Source organism: Macaca nemestrina, chromosome 2 (genome assembly GCF_043159975.1).
Source record: "Macaca nemestrina isolate mMacNem1 chromosome 2, mMacNem.hap1, whole genome shotgun sequence".
Classification (NCBI taxonomy): Eukaryota; Metazoa; Chordata; class Mammalia; order Primates; family Cercopithecidae; genus Macaca; species Macaca nemestrina.
In genome coordinates, this window is record NC_092126.1 from 183,523,494 (window position 1) to 183,537,992 (window position 14,499).

The 14,499-nt window shown below is 40.6% G+C and overlaps 1 protein-coding gene across 6 annotated transcripts in view; it reads right to left on the minus strand.

The window, feature by feature from the left end:
* LOC105477475 (cms1 ribosomal small subunit homolog) overlaps positions 1-14,499 on the minus strand; it is a 369,751-nt gene that overhangs the window by 19,052 nt on the left and 336,200 nt on the right. For all 6 annotated transcript variants that reach the window (XM_011733982.3, XM_071092521.1, XM_071092523.1 and 3 more), the window contains one exon: positions 13,627-13,715. In XM_011733982.3, the coding sequence (XP_011732284.2) occupies positions 13,627-13,715 (89 nt within the window). The remainder of the gene's footprint in view (positions 1-13,626; positions 13,716-14,499) is intronic.

Consider the following 14,499-nt stretch of genomic DNA (forward strand, 5'->3'; position numbering starts at 1 on the left):
ATGTAGAAAAACAGGAAATTTGGACTAAGACCTTGATTTATAAAATAGAATGCCCCAGATTCCATATTTATTAATCATAAGCAGGAGTATAAAATGTTTCCTGTGCTGGATCTTTTATGCAACATTGTCAAACAAGTTGCCAAGTAAGATATAAAATGTAAGTGAAAACTTATTCTGAGTTTTCCTTGATTAACTTTCCATTCCAACCACAGAATATGCAGTTTAAACTGATAAGCTACTAACTGAAGCAATCCTGTCTCCACTGGCTCTGTTAAAATGATTACAGATGAATCTTTCTATGAAAGCTTGCAGACAGCCTGCAGATTGAGAATGTCTATGGCCTGAAGTCAGAGAGAAAGATATAATACTACATAATTTCTTCAAGACATGGGGCCAAAGACCAGCAGTTTCAAGATTCGCTTTTAGTTATTACAGAAATAGATTTAAAAAGTTCAGGATTAAAGTGACATGGGAAATCTTGAAATTTTAGTTTCCTTTCAGATAAAACAAAAAAACCTGCAAAGAGCAATTGCATCATAGCTAAAGAAAAGAGAGATATGGCTTCTTTTATTTAGAAAGTTAAACTGCCTTGTGAATGTTGATACATGCCAATTTGATGCTGGTACATGCCAATTAGAAACTGTGCCAAGGCCACTAATATGTCACAGAAGCTGCCAGATGGCCATAAGAGTACAATTACAAACCAGGCCAGTGCTCAGCTCATGTTCCTAAGGCAAAGGCCGGGATATGATTAGCAGATCCCTTAAACTATACTGTATTATCTCCACCAGTATCAAGGTTTTTGGGAAGCGTATTTAGAAACCTGTTTCATCTTCTTATTTAGCGTATGGAGGTGTTCTCGAGGAACCCAGTTTAGTGTACTGGTTGTATTTGTGCTAGGTTTACAAAGCCAATTAACTAAAACATGACATAAATCTAGAAATAAGCTCAATTTTAAGAATATGGACTCTTTAATTCTGGGAGAAAAAAGAAAAATGTAATTCTGAATCATGCAAAGGAAAAACAAACATGCTCGATGAACTGCTTTAGCCATGATATTGCTTCAGGTAAATGACAGGTTCAAATTCTTACATCATCCTAAAGGAAATGCAAAATAATCTTTGGTTTTGGAGACTAGTTACTTTAGCTGGCTGTGGTAGGGTGCCAGTGAAGAGGCCAATTTTATGGGGTCAATTTCCATAGAGGTAAGATGACTTTATGGAGAAATTCAAATCCACAGTATTGAAAATTCTTACATTTAGTTAACTGCCTTATGAATGCTGCTGTTTACCTCAGGGAGGCTGGGTAGGAAGAATCCAGCCAAGCCACTAAGCATTTCTGGAAATCAATTCCAAAACTGTGTGACTTTGACAGTTGATAAGCAATGTCATTTCTTTATATGAAATGTAGCAATTTTAAATACACAGTCTGAAGAATCACACTCCCCTAAAAAAAATGTGGCTTTTAAGGGAAGCAACTAGAGCATATTTTCAATTCCTTAAATTATCAAAAATTACTTTAAGAATGATTCTCCTGGTTAAACATGGCAAATGAACCTCAAAATGCCAGTAAACTGAAAATAAAGGGCATTGAAAAGGACCTGTTGAGCAGGATCTATGTAAAACCCAAGAAACCAGGAGAAAGAACAACAGTAATGGAGAGATTTCAACAACTTTTTGGAAAATGGAAAGTGGCTGGAGCTGGAGAAAAGTGACTTGGCACAGAGGGAAAGCTAGCATCTGGGTTTCAGAAGGGGTAGAAGCTAACAATAAGTGAGTCTTTGACTCGCTGAACTCTGAGAAGGTCCAGTATTTGGAGGCACAAAGTACTACAGAGAGTGAAGGGTTAAAAAGAAAGAGATTGGCTGAAAGTTTATATTTAGAATGATTAGCTACCCCCGTCCCCTACTAGGTGGTATCTCCTACCCTGGTAGCCAAGCAACTATCCCATTACTGCTTCCTTTCACCTTGCCTGTCCTGCCAGCCAACTGGAGATCTATTCTCTTAAGAGATCAAGAGGATCAAGGCTGGGCCAGGGGAGAAAGGGCAGAGGCAGAGGCTTGTCTCCATTTCCTGCCCCTATTCCATGCTTATATATTGCAGGCAGGAGACTACTGAATGCCTCTTCGGAAAAATGTAATGGCCTAAAAGAAATACCATCAGAGAGTGACATTTGGGAGTTCCATAGTAAAAAATCCATCTTGTTATCCTATCATCCTACCATGAATACACTAATCGACAAACCCCACTCATCAATGTTTCAGTGTATCTCTCTTCAATAAGAATGGATAGCTAAGATTCATCAGTCATCTAAGGAAAGTCTCCAACACAAGAGCAAATAAATAACAAAAAGAAAAATGAACCTAGAGAAAAGTGGGATGGTACCTCAAAATAATGATAATTAATATCCTCAGAGAGATAAGGGAAGATTTTGCAACTATGAAACAAGAACAAGATGCTGTAAAAATGGGAAAGACAGTTAAGCATTAAAACAAATAAGAAAGGTGGGATAAAAATATACGAGGAGTCGGGTGTGGTGGCTCAAGTCTGTAATCCCAGCACTTTGGGAGGCTGAGACGGGTGGATCATGAGGTCAGGAGATCGAGACCATCCTGGCTAACACGGTGAAACCCCGTCTCTACTAAAAAATACAAAAAAAAAAAAACCAGCCGGGCGAGGTGGCGGGCCCCTGTAGTTCCAGCTACTCGGGAGGCTGAGGCAGGAGAATGGCGTGAACCTGGGAGGCGGAGCTTGCAGTGAGCTGAGATCCAGCCACTGCACTCCAGCCTGGGCCACAGAGCAAGACTCCGTCTCAAAAAAAAAAAAAAAATATATACATATATATATATATATGAGGAAGGCATGAAGATAAAGTAGAGGCAATCTCCCAGAAAGCGATGAAAAATGAAAAGAAAAAAGTGGTGAGAAAATCAGAGAACCACCCCAAGAGATTCAATTTTCCAATAAATAGTATTATAGAAAAAGAGGTGACATAAAACAGCAGGGGGCTTGGCATGGTGTCTCATGCCTGTAAACCTAGTGCTTTGTGGGGCCAAGGTGGGAGGACTGCTTGAGGCCAGGAGTTTGAGACCAGCCCTGGTTACATAGCGAGACCGTCTCACCAAAAAAACAAAAAACAAACAAACAAAAAGGCTGGGCATGGTGGCTCACGCCTGTAATCCCAGCACTTTGGGAGGCTGAGGAGAGCGGATCACGAGGTCAGGAGTACAAGACCAGCCTGACTGGAGATCGAGACCATCCTGACTAACATGGTGAAACCCCGTCTCTACTAAAAATACAAAAATTAGCCGGGCGCGGTGGCGGGCGCCTGTAGTCCCAGCTACTCGGGAGGCTGAGGCAGGAGAATGGCATGAACCCGGGAGGCGGAGCTTGCAGTGAGTGGAGATCGCGCCACTGCACTTCAGCCTGGGTGACAGAGTGAGACTCCGTCTCAAAAAAAAAAAAAAAAAAAAAGACCAGCCTGACCAACATGGTGAAACCCCTTCTCTACTAAAAATACAAAAATTAGCTCGGCATGGTGGTGCACACCTGCAATCCCAGCTACTTAGGGGGCTGAGGCAGGAGAATCGCTTGAACCCGGGAAGCAGAGGTTGCAGTGAGCCAAGATTGTGTCGCTGCACTCCAGCCTGGGTGACAGAGTGGGACTCCGCCTCACATACACAAAAAATTAGCTTGTGTGGTGGTGCATACCTGTGCTCCTAGCTACGTGGAAGACTGAGGCAGGAGGACCTCTTGAGCCCAGGAATTCAATGTTGCAGTGAGCTATGATTGCACCACTGCACTCCAGCATGAGTGACTAAGTAAGACCCTTGTCTCTAAAAAGGAGTCATCAAGGAAATAACACATGACAAAATAAAATTAAAAAAAAAAAAAAAAGAAGTAATATGTGACAAACTTGTGCTGCCTGAAGGAAATTTTGAACATGAAACTCCAAATTGAAAGCCCATTAGGTATAGGGTACAATGAATATGAAAAATACCCATTCCAAGGAGCATCACTATAAAATTTCAGAAAATTATGGGCAAAGAAGATTCTAAAATATTCCCCTCCAAAATATAACATACAAAATACAAAGGATCAGAAAAAAGAATAGTGCCAAGATCTCTAAAAAGCAATAATGGATATTAGAACTTAATGGAATGATGCTTTCAAAATTATGAAGAAAGTTTATTTGCAAATTAAACTTTTATACCCAGCCAAAGTATCAATCAAGTGTAAGAGTAGAATAAAGACATATTCAGATATATGAAGTCTCAAAAAATTTACATCCTACCTGCAGATACTGAAGGCTGTATTTCAGAATACAAAGGGTGAAACCAAACAAAAGGAAGCTATGGGATTTAGCTAAAAAGGAGTCCAGCCCAGGAGGGCGCTGAAGGGGCATCCTAGGATGACAGTTAAGAGGTCTCAATTGTTTAGTGGGCCTGGAGAATAACCAATTTGGAGTGAAATAGAAATACGGAGTTTTGCAGGAAAACAAAACAAAACAAAATGACTGGCCTATTTGAACATATGGAAAATATTATTCATGGGCATGTGGAAGAGATGTTGGAACATATGAAAACAATTAACAATAGGAACACAGAAAGCCATGCAAATAAAGAAATGAAGCAACTATTAATGCCATGAAAATAAAGAGTTGTATAAGAAAGGAGGGATGGTTATAGCTTCTTTCTCTCAGCATTGAACAATATTTCCATCATCATAATGATGTAATAGTGACAACTGTTTTGACCAAAATGTGGTATCTTGTTGGCAGGGGAGGTAGCAGTTGGTGAGGGAATAGGAAGTATAACAGATGGGAGAACTATGTCCTCATATGCTAAGTCAGGATGTCAGTAGATTACATCAGACATTGCTAAGTCAAGAAATACCAGTGTAAACTATAAGGCAGAAAAGTAAGGAAAAAAGCTAGAGAAGCTGAATTTTTCTCTTAGTAAATAAGTAATATTGTTTGATTTTTAAATTTTTAAAATTTTTATTTTTGAGACTGCCTAGGCTGGAGTACAGTGGCATGATCTCAGCTCACTGCAACCTCCGCCTCCCGGGTTCAAGTGATTCTCCTGCCTCAACCTCCTGAGTAGCTGGGATTACAGGCGTGTGCCTCCATGCCTAGCTAATTTTTGTATTTTTTGTAGAGACAGGGTTTCACCACATTGGCCAGGCTTGTCTTGAATTCCTGACCTCAAGTGATCTGCCCGCGTCAGCCTCCCAAAGTGCTGGGATTAGAGGCATGAGCCACCATGCCCAGCTGGTATTTTTAAAAAAGATATGTATGATTATTAGGTTGGTAAGAATAAAAAAATTTACATTGCCATTTTATAACAAAACAAGCATGTTCATTATTAAGATAAAAACAACTTAGAAGTGGCTTTTAGTTTCTTTTGGACATGGTAAAAGTTATTCAATACACACTTACCAAAATGTCCAAAATTAAAAGGCCAATAACTCCAAATGTTGACAAGAATATACAGCAACCAAAACTCTCACACACTGATGGTGGGGGTGCAAAATGGTACAATCATTTAGGAAAAAGATCTGGCAGTTTTTTTTATGAAACTGAAGATGACTCAGCAAGTGTCATGTATTTACTAAAGAGAAATAAAAATTTATGTTCTGCCCTGATGTGAACACTATACAGACATCACTGTGTACCCCAGAAATATGCAGAATTATTACGTGTCAATTAAAAATGTAAAATACAATAAAAAGCTTAAAAACTATTCCCCAAGAAACTTATATGTGAATATTCGTGGTGGATTTATTCATAATAGTCCCAAACAAGAAATAGCTCTAGGCTGGGGGGGCTCACGCCTGTAATCCCAGCACTTTGGGAGGCCCAGGTGGATGGATCACCTGAGGTCAGGAGTTCAAGACCAGCCTCGCCAACATGGTGAAATCCCATCTCTACAAAAATACAAAAATTGGCCGGGCCTGATGGCGAATGCCTGTAATCCCAGCTAGTCGGGTGGCTGAGGTGGGAGAATCGCTCGAATTCAGGAGGCAGAGGCTGCAGTGAGCCGGGAATCGCATCACTGCACTCCAGCCTGGGCGACATAGCAAGACTCCATCTTGAAAAAAAAAAAGAAAGAAAGAAAAAAAAAAAGAAATAGCCTCAGGTGTCCATCAATAGAAGAATGGATAAACAAAATGGTACATTTGCATAAGTGACTACTACTCAGTGTTCTAAACTGAATTGTGTTGCCTAGAAAGTCATATGTTAAAACCCTAACCTCCAATGTGACTATATTTGGATATAGGGCCTTTAAAGAGGCAACTAAGGTTAAATGAGGTGTCATAAGGGTAGAGCCTCAATTCAATGTGACTGGTGTCTTGATAAGAAGAAGAGACAGCAGGGATATGCATAGACAGAGAAAAGACCATGTGAAGACACAGTGAGACAGCAGGGATATGCATAGACAGAGAAAAGACCATGTGAAGACACAGTGAGACAGCAGGGATATGCGTAGACAGAGAAAAGACCATGTGAAGACACAGTGAGACAGCAGGGATATGTGTAGATAGAGAGAAGACCATGTGAAGACACAGTGAGATAGCAGGGATATGCGTAGATAGAGAAAAGACCATGTGAAGACACAGTGAAACAGCAGGGATATGCATAGACAGAGAAAAGACCATGTGAAGACACAGTGAGACTATGTGTAGATAGAGAAAAGACCATGTGAAGACACAGTGAGACAGCAGGGATATGCGTAGACAGAGAAAAGACCACGTGAAGACACAGTGAGACAGCAGGGATATGCGTAGACAGAGAAAAGACCACGTGAAGACACAGTGAGACAGCAGGGATATGGATAGACGGAGAAAAGACCACGTGAAGACACAGTGAGACAGCAGGGATATGCGTAGACAGAGAAAAGACCACGTGAAGACACAGTGAGACAGCAGGGATATGCGTAGACAGAGAAAAGACCATGTGAAGACACAGTGAGACAGCAGGGATATGCGTAGATAGAGCAAAGACCATGTGAAGACACAGTGAGACAGCAGGGATATGTGTAGATAGAGAAAAGACCCTGTGAAGACACAGTGAGATAGCAGGGATATGCGTAGATAGAGAAAAGACCATGTGAAGACACAGTGAGACAGCAGGGATATGCGTAGACAGAGAAAAGACCATGTGAAGACACAGTGAGACAGCAGGGATATGGATAGACAGAGAAAAGACCATGTGAAGACACAGTGAGAAGGCCATCTGCAAGTGAAGGGAGAGGCCTCAGGAGAAACCACACCTGTAGACCTCTTGATTATGGAGTTCCAGCTTTCAGAACTGTTGTTTCAGTCACCCAGTCTGTGGTATTTTGTTATGGCAGCCCTAGCAGACTTAATGTGCTCAGCAATAAAAAGGAATGAAATACTATACACTGACATGGAGGAATCTAAATAATACTGTGTTGAATGAAAGAAGCCTTAAACAAAAGAGCATGTAACTGTATGATTCCATTTCTATGACATTTTACAACAGGCAAAATTAATTTTTTAGAAAAAAAATCGGAACAGTTGTTGACTCTGGGGCAAGGAATTTAGCATGGTGATTGACCCAGGTGGCATGAAAGGATTCTGGGGGTGATGATCCTGGTTTTTTTTAATCCAGATTGGGCTTTGGGTTACACAGTTGTATTTATTTGTCAAAATTCATTGAATGGTATATTTGACATTTGTACATTTATTGTATATTAACTTTACCTCAAAAGAAAATACACAAACTTTAAGACAAATATTAAACATTAGTCATTGATAGGCATGCTGAAGTATCTGGGGTGAGTGTACTGATTTTGCAAACTACTCTGAAATGTGTCAAAAGTAAAGTGATTGATGAAGAATGTGCTTGAACAACACTTTATGAAATTTTGGACTTTGAAGACATGGAAGGTGAGGGCTTGAAGAAAGAAGAATCTTACTGAAAACTGAAGGAAAGGGACTCTTTGTTATGCAGTGGTAGAAAGTTTAGCAATACAGTTCTCTGAAATTATATGGAAAATGTGTCTACTGGCATGGGGAATCTAGGTAAGGAGATTTTCAAATACTGTTGAAGGGGACACCTGATTTCTTCTTGGCTCTTACAGTAGAATGAAAAAGGAAGGAGTTAAATTGAGAGGACTATTAAAGATGAAATCAAGGGTGCGACTTAAAACCATTTGTTAAGACCTCAGAAGAAACAAAGATGGTGCCTCAGAATACTATTCAGTCACACAGGAGCACTTTAAAGAAATTAGGGGTGTGCTCACAGATTTTCTCAAACAAGATGCCTCTAGGAAGCTTAAGGGATATTGCCTCATATTCTCTCAGCAAGGGCCCAAGGTAGAGAAGAGATTACGGGTATGACTTCTGCCTAATGGAGTAAACACCCAGAAGCATCACAGGTGACACCCACAGTTTTTAAAGGAGGTATATATGTAGAAATACCACTAGTTTGGGCTGAGAGAGTCAGAGAACAATGAGAGCAGAGGCCTTTGGACATGGAGAATTCTGTCAAGAAGCAGGCTGCATTAGATGCTCAGTTGCAAACACATGCTGCTTTTCATAGAAAAAGAAGAAAAAGAAGGATAATTAAAAGGGCAGAGCCAAGAACCACAGAGAATTACTCTTAGGCCTCGACCCTTAATAAATAAACTGATACTTGCTTGGATGGCCTTCAGAATGCTGTGTACCAATGACTCCATGTGCCTCCTATTTGCCGCCTTTTGAATAGAAATGTCAATAAAGGTTATCCTACACTTGTCCCACCACTGTGTGTTGAGCATGTGGGAGAGGTAACTTGTCTCTTTAGTTTCATAGGTTGAGAAGAAATGTATTCAAAGCGCTGTACTTAAGGAATTAAAACTGAGGAGCCCCAACTGCACCTGGACCTGATTTAGATGACGAGATTTTGGATATTTAGCTCACACTGCAATGGGATGAGACTTTGCAATCCTTGGAGGGGTGAGGATATTCTGCACATTGAAGGGATGTAAGTCATTGAGGGGCCAGAGGAAGAGTGTGGTAGCCAGATTCCAGGATAGCTCCTCAAGATCTCGATCTCTTGGTAATCTCTTTGTAATCTCTTCCCCATGAATGTGGCCTGGATTTACTAACTTGCTTAATATGGCAGAAGTGACGAGGTGTTAACTCAGAATAAACTATAAAAAGATTGTGGTTTCTGTCTTGGGTGCTTTTACTGGTTCCCTCTTGGATCACTCGGCCTGGGGAAAGGCAACTGCAATGCTGTGAGGCAACCCTGTGGAGAGGCTCAAATGGTGAGAGATTGAGACGTGCCAATAACTACACAAGCGAGCTGCAAGGTAAACTCTCCCCATGAGCCTCCAGCCCCAGCCCACAACTTGGCTGGTACCTGATAAGAGATGCTAAATGTTTTTGTTTTATTTTAAGCTGCTAAGTTTTGGGCAATTTGTCAATGAAACAATAGATTAATACAAAGAACAGAACTGAGAAAACATAATGAAAAGGAAAAAGGTGAATCAGAGAATGAATAGGACATAGTCCTGTTTTCTTTCAACAATAGATAAGCATAATCTTGGAGATAAAGAGTGGAAGAAATATGAAATGACCAATGCTCAAATAAAGCAGTAGCAAGAAAATACAACAGTAGAGAAAGGAAAGTAAGAAGGGAAAGGGAGAAACACTCTTGCTGAAGATTCCTTTATGATTAAAGGAGATAAACAAAAGGACAGCGAAGAAAAAAGAAGTCCACTGTGGTCTCTGAGCAGGAGAAGATGGGTCATGGAACCACTGAAATGCTACTGACATCATGGAAGCATCAAGGAAAAGTCACAAAATCCTTTGTAAGGGTTTATATTCTGGGAACCATAATTACAAAGTCACTAGGGCTGGCTCTGAAATGACTGATGTTGAAGAGGGAAGAGGGTGATGCAATCTCTAGGAGTAGGGAACTCATCATTTATTTTGGAAGTGATTACTAGGGAAAAAAGAACTGTTGGCAGATCTTTATACTCACATTATTAAGCAGGCCAAGGATGATTATTTAGATGTGAAATGGTTGCTAGAGATGAGGTAGTTGCATGGATTTAAAAACTTTAAAGTTATAAATCTGCTGCCTAAAATATGAACAAACTAGAGGCAATAATGTATTCAGTGACACAAATGTGAGGCCCAGCTACGGCAAAGGAGGGAACATCATCTATCTTGACAGATGCTCTTGCCTGGTGATATTAAAGCCTAAATGTGTATTACAGCTGACAGCATCATGCCAAGTGGTTCCTGTACAAGCATAAAGACAAACTGAAAGAACAGCACAGTCTTAAACAATCTGAAACAAATCTAAAATTTAAATACAGCATAAAATTTTTAAAAAATTGATCCAGAAAAAATGCAGTTATATTTAGAAAACACACATCTGGCCATATCTGCCAAATAAGAGCCCCAAACTGTGTTAGGTACTATAGTGGACACAAAAGAAACCCTGGCCCAAGGGACTTATGAACCAGCTGGAGACTCAAGTTCTGAGTGTAAACAATTAGAGAAGGACTCCTGAAAGGACAGACAGTATGCCTGACAAGTAAGTCATCCTTGGGGTGGTGGGATAAGTTCCAGAGGGAGAAGAGCAGTGGCAGAGAGAGGACGAAGGAGGCCACAGGGGAGCTGGGTGACTGTGTGGGCAGGCAGGGATGGAGAGGACAGACTCCAGCCCTGAATGTCAAGGTGGAGGAGCCTTTCAAGGAGGGAATTGTTTTGGGAAATCAGGGATGTGGCTGGAGGAGGGATAGGGCATCACAAGGCCCCAAAAGACCTCTGCAGGCAGCTGTGTCAGGGAGCTGATGGCTCACAGCTGGACAAAGGGCTGAGCTGGGAAGAGTCATGAGAAAACTGGGATACCGGTATGGTCATTCATTCCTTCATTCACAAATAATGAGTGCCAATTAAGGGCAAAGTTCCATGCCAGGCGCTCTGGAGACGCACAGATAAAATCTGTCCTTGAGGTGAGCCTTCTGGGGATAAGCAGGGACCAAGATGGGCAACACTCATATGAAGCAGAGGGGCACACGCAGATTCTCATGTCAATTCAGAGAAAAAGGATATTTCTCTGGCCAGGGAAATTAGGATAGGGTTGGAGAAAGGGGTTAGGGCATTTTGCTTACCAAGGACTTGGACTCTTCAAAGCAATTTGGTGGTGAAAGAAATTAAAGCAAGAGAAAGGTGATTAAAATGGGCAGTAACAGCTTAAGATTTTGTAATTTTTTTTTGCTTGGCAGAAAATAGCAATGGCATGTGACCAACAAAACACATTAGAACATAGTTAATCCAATTTTCCTCAGCTGAAAGAGAAAGGACAGGTAAAAAGGGAAGTGAAAGCAACAGTATCCTCGTAGCCTGGCTCACAGCCAACCAGATGGGCTGTGACCCCCAGAACCTGTCTCTCTTGTAAAGTGGGTGTCACCTACCTCCTAGGGATGCTGTCAGGATTATATGGTACAGTGTGCTTTATACAGTGACAGTATTAACTGCTCAATAAAAGGTCTTTTTTTGTTTTACCAATGGGTCCAGAAAGAGCAAGGAACAAACAAGAAGAAAATCAAGGGGAAACCAAGAAAAAACGAAAGCCAATGGAGTATAAAGAAGAATACGTGCAAATAAGTCCTGTAGGCAGACATTGATTAGAGGCAAAAGTCAAAGAGGGCATGGCTATGGTATGATTAGTGGGATAAGCTACGGAAAAATTAAACCCCACCTTGAGGAAATAAACTGAAAAGCTAAGGATGTGTTACCCTGTAGGTTTCCAGAAGAATGATTAAAATTAAAACCAGTATAGGGCCTTTTAGCAAAATATTTAATGGTTGGAGAAAAAAACCAAGATGATTATATATTAAACACGTATACCTTTCTGCATATCCCTTCCCAGGAAGAAAAAATAATGGGCAAAATAAAAAAGATTATAATTATTAACTATAACTATAATAATTAACACTTCAGTGATTCTCTTTGATAACCAGTTTGAAGTGCTTATCAAATACCAACTCATTTAATCATCATTACAACTCTGTGAGGAAGACATAATTATTACCATTTACCATTGACTGAGTCACAGAGAAATTTAACTTGCCCACTTGGGTGGGCAAGTTAAGCAACATTACACTAAATTGCTTCTTACAGTTATCCTAAGCTGGGTCACAAACTTTGGGTAGAATAACACTCTGGTGTAATGAGTTTAAAGCACCTACAATAAGAATAAGACCCCAAATTGTTGCAATGAAAAATACAGTAACTTTGGACTGGTAGTAGACAGTCCTTTAAAAATTCACACATAAGCCAGGCACTGTGGCTCATGCCTGTAATCCCAGCACTTTAGGAGGCCAAGGGAAAGAGGATCACTTGAGCCCAGAAGTTCGAGACCAGCCTGGGTAACATAGTGAGACCTCATCTCCACAAAAAAATAAAGAAATTAGCTAGTGTGGTCCCAGCTGCTCAGGAGACTGAGGTGGGAGGATCACATGAGTTTGGGAGGTTGAGCTTGCAGTAAGCCATGATTGTGCCACTGTCCCCTAGCCTGGGCAACAGAGCAAGACTCTATCTCAAAAACAAACAAACAAACAAAACCCCAAAAAGCCCAAATCACACAGATTTATTAGGTTGGTGCAAAAGTAATTTTTTTAAATTAAAAGTAATGGCAAAAACCACAATTACTTTTGCACCAAACTAAATACCAATCAGGTTTGATGGAAACCCAAGGAGAAAAAGCTACAAATGGATGTGAGTAGCATTACTCACATCAGTAGGAAGATTTAAAAGGCAGTAAAAGGTCACAGGTTTAGGAAAAAAGATTATCCAAATGGCCAATTCTGATAATGCAAAGACTACAGATCCCCTGTTAAGAATGCATATGACAGACCATAATGCTGGGTAGAAATAAGGTCCCAGGAGCCTGCTGGCAGCATGGCCTGGTGCTGTAATCATGCACTCGAGTGTGTGATAATCTTCTCTATCTATGCTATTTGTCTCCTTTTAGGAATTGTACCCAAAAGCATAAGGCTGAATTTTTGGCAAAAATGTGATGTAAGAATCTAAGATATCATTATTGTGAAATACATTTATATAGTTAAAAAACATTAGGAACCAGGAGCAGTGGCTCACACCTGTAATCCCAGCACTTTGGGAGGCCAAGGCAAGTAGATTGCTTGAGCTCAGGAGTTTGAGACCAGCCTGGGCAACACGGAGAAACCTCATCTCTACAAAACAAAAAAATTAGCTGGGTGTGGTGGCGCATGCCTGTGGTGTCCCAGCTACTTGGGAGGCTGAGGTGGGAGGATTGCTTGAGCCCAGAAGGTCAAGGTTGCAGTGAGCCATGATTGTGCCACTGTACTACAGCCCAGGTGATAAAGCAAGTTCCTGTCTCAAAAAAAAAAAAAAAAAAGGGGGGGGGGAGGAAAAAGAATTAGAGCAAAAAACAGACCTTGCTGGTTTACAATGAAGGAAGCATGGCCCATGGCCTTTTCAAACGGAAAGAAAGTAAAAGGCTCTCTTAAATTCCACCAACCACCGATATTAGGACACGGGGAGTTCAACAACAGAGAGGAGGAAAAGGCTGATTTCAGAATTTAACAGCGGTGGCTCTCCCACAGTGACCCCTCACCTGTTTGGTTTCCTCTGAGGGTACAGGAACTGGAACTGTCTCCTGCTGCATCACTTCTGTGTCTCCTCCTCCTTCACCATCTGATGCTTCTAGAAAACATAAAGTTTGAAAATCAGAAAAGTCTCTCTCTCTCTCTCATTGCTAGTGCAATCTTGGTACCACCTTTCTAGAAGGTTCTGTCTCTTCACTTTTTAATTCTGCCTCAAAGAAGCTGCACTTAAGGAAATGATCCAAAGTGAAACAGATATTTAAGCACCAAGATGGCAATCTCATTTATAAAACTGGAAAATTAAAGATTACTTAGATGTGTCACCTTAGGAGGGAATGTTTTATTATAGAATACTCATACAAGAGGACGTTTTGCAGCCTTTAAAAAATGGTATTTATTAAGAGTTTACAATGACAAAAGGCTGTCTTATGATGATAATAAGAAGTGGTCAGGGCGAGAATTATTGAGTGGCTACTACATGTTCAACACTACGCTTCATAGACGTTATTTTATTTAATTCTTACAGTATAACTATTGATTACAGATATGAAATCCCTCTATTCTTAGATAAAAAGACTGCTGTTTAGAGAGGTAAAGCCATTTACCCAAGGTCACACGCCTGGGAACTAAAGTCTATTTGAGTCCGAAGCTATCCCCAGCAAGTGATGCCTGCACCCAGAACCAGCCAGGCCTTCACATTAGATGCTGGCCCCAGGGGGACATGTTAAGATTGTGACAAAGGGATTACAGGTCATGAGAAATTCCTAGTGAGAATTTTTTAACCTTTCCACAATAGAAAAAATAAATTCTTACCCTAAGAATCAGGAAAAATAAAAGTTTTAACAGTTTTCCTGTTTATAAAGCTCTCCTGAAGAAACACGGTG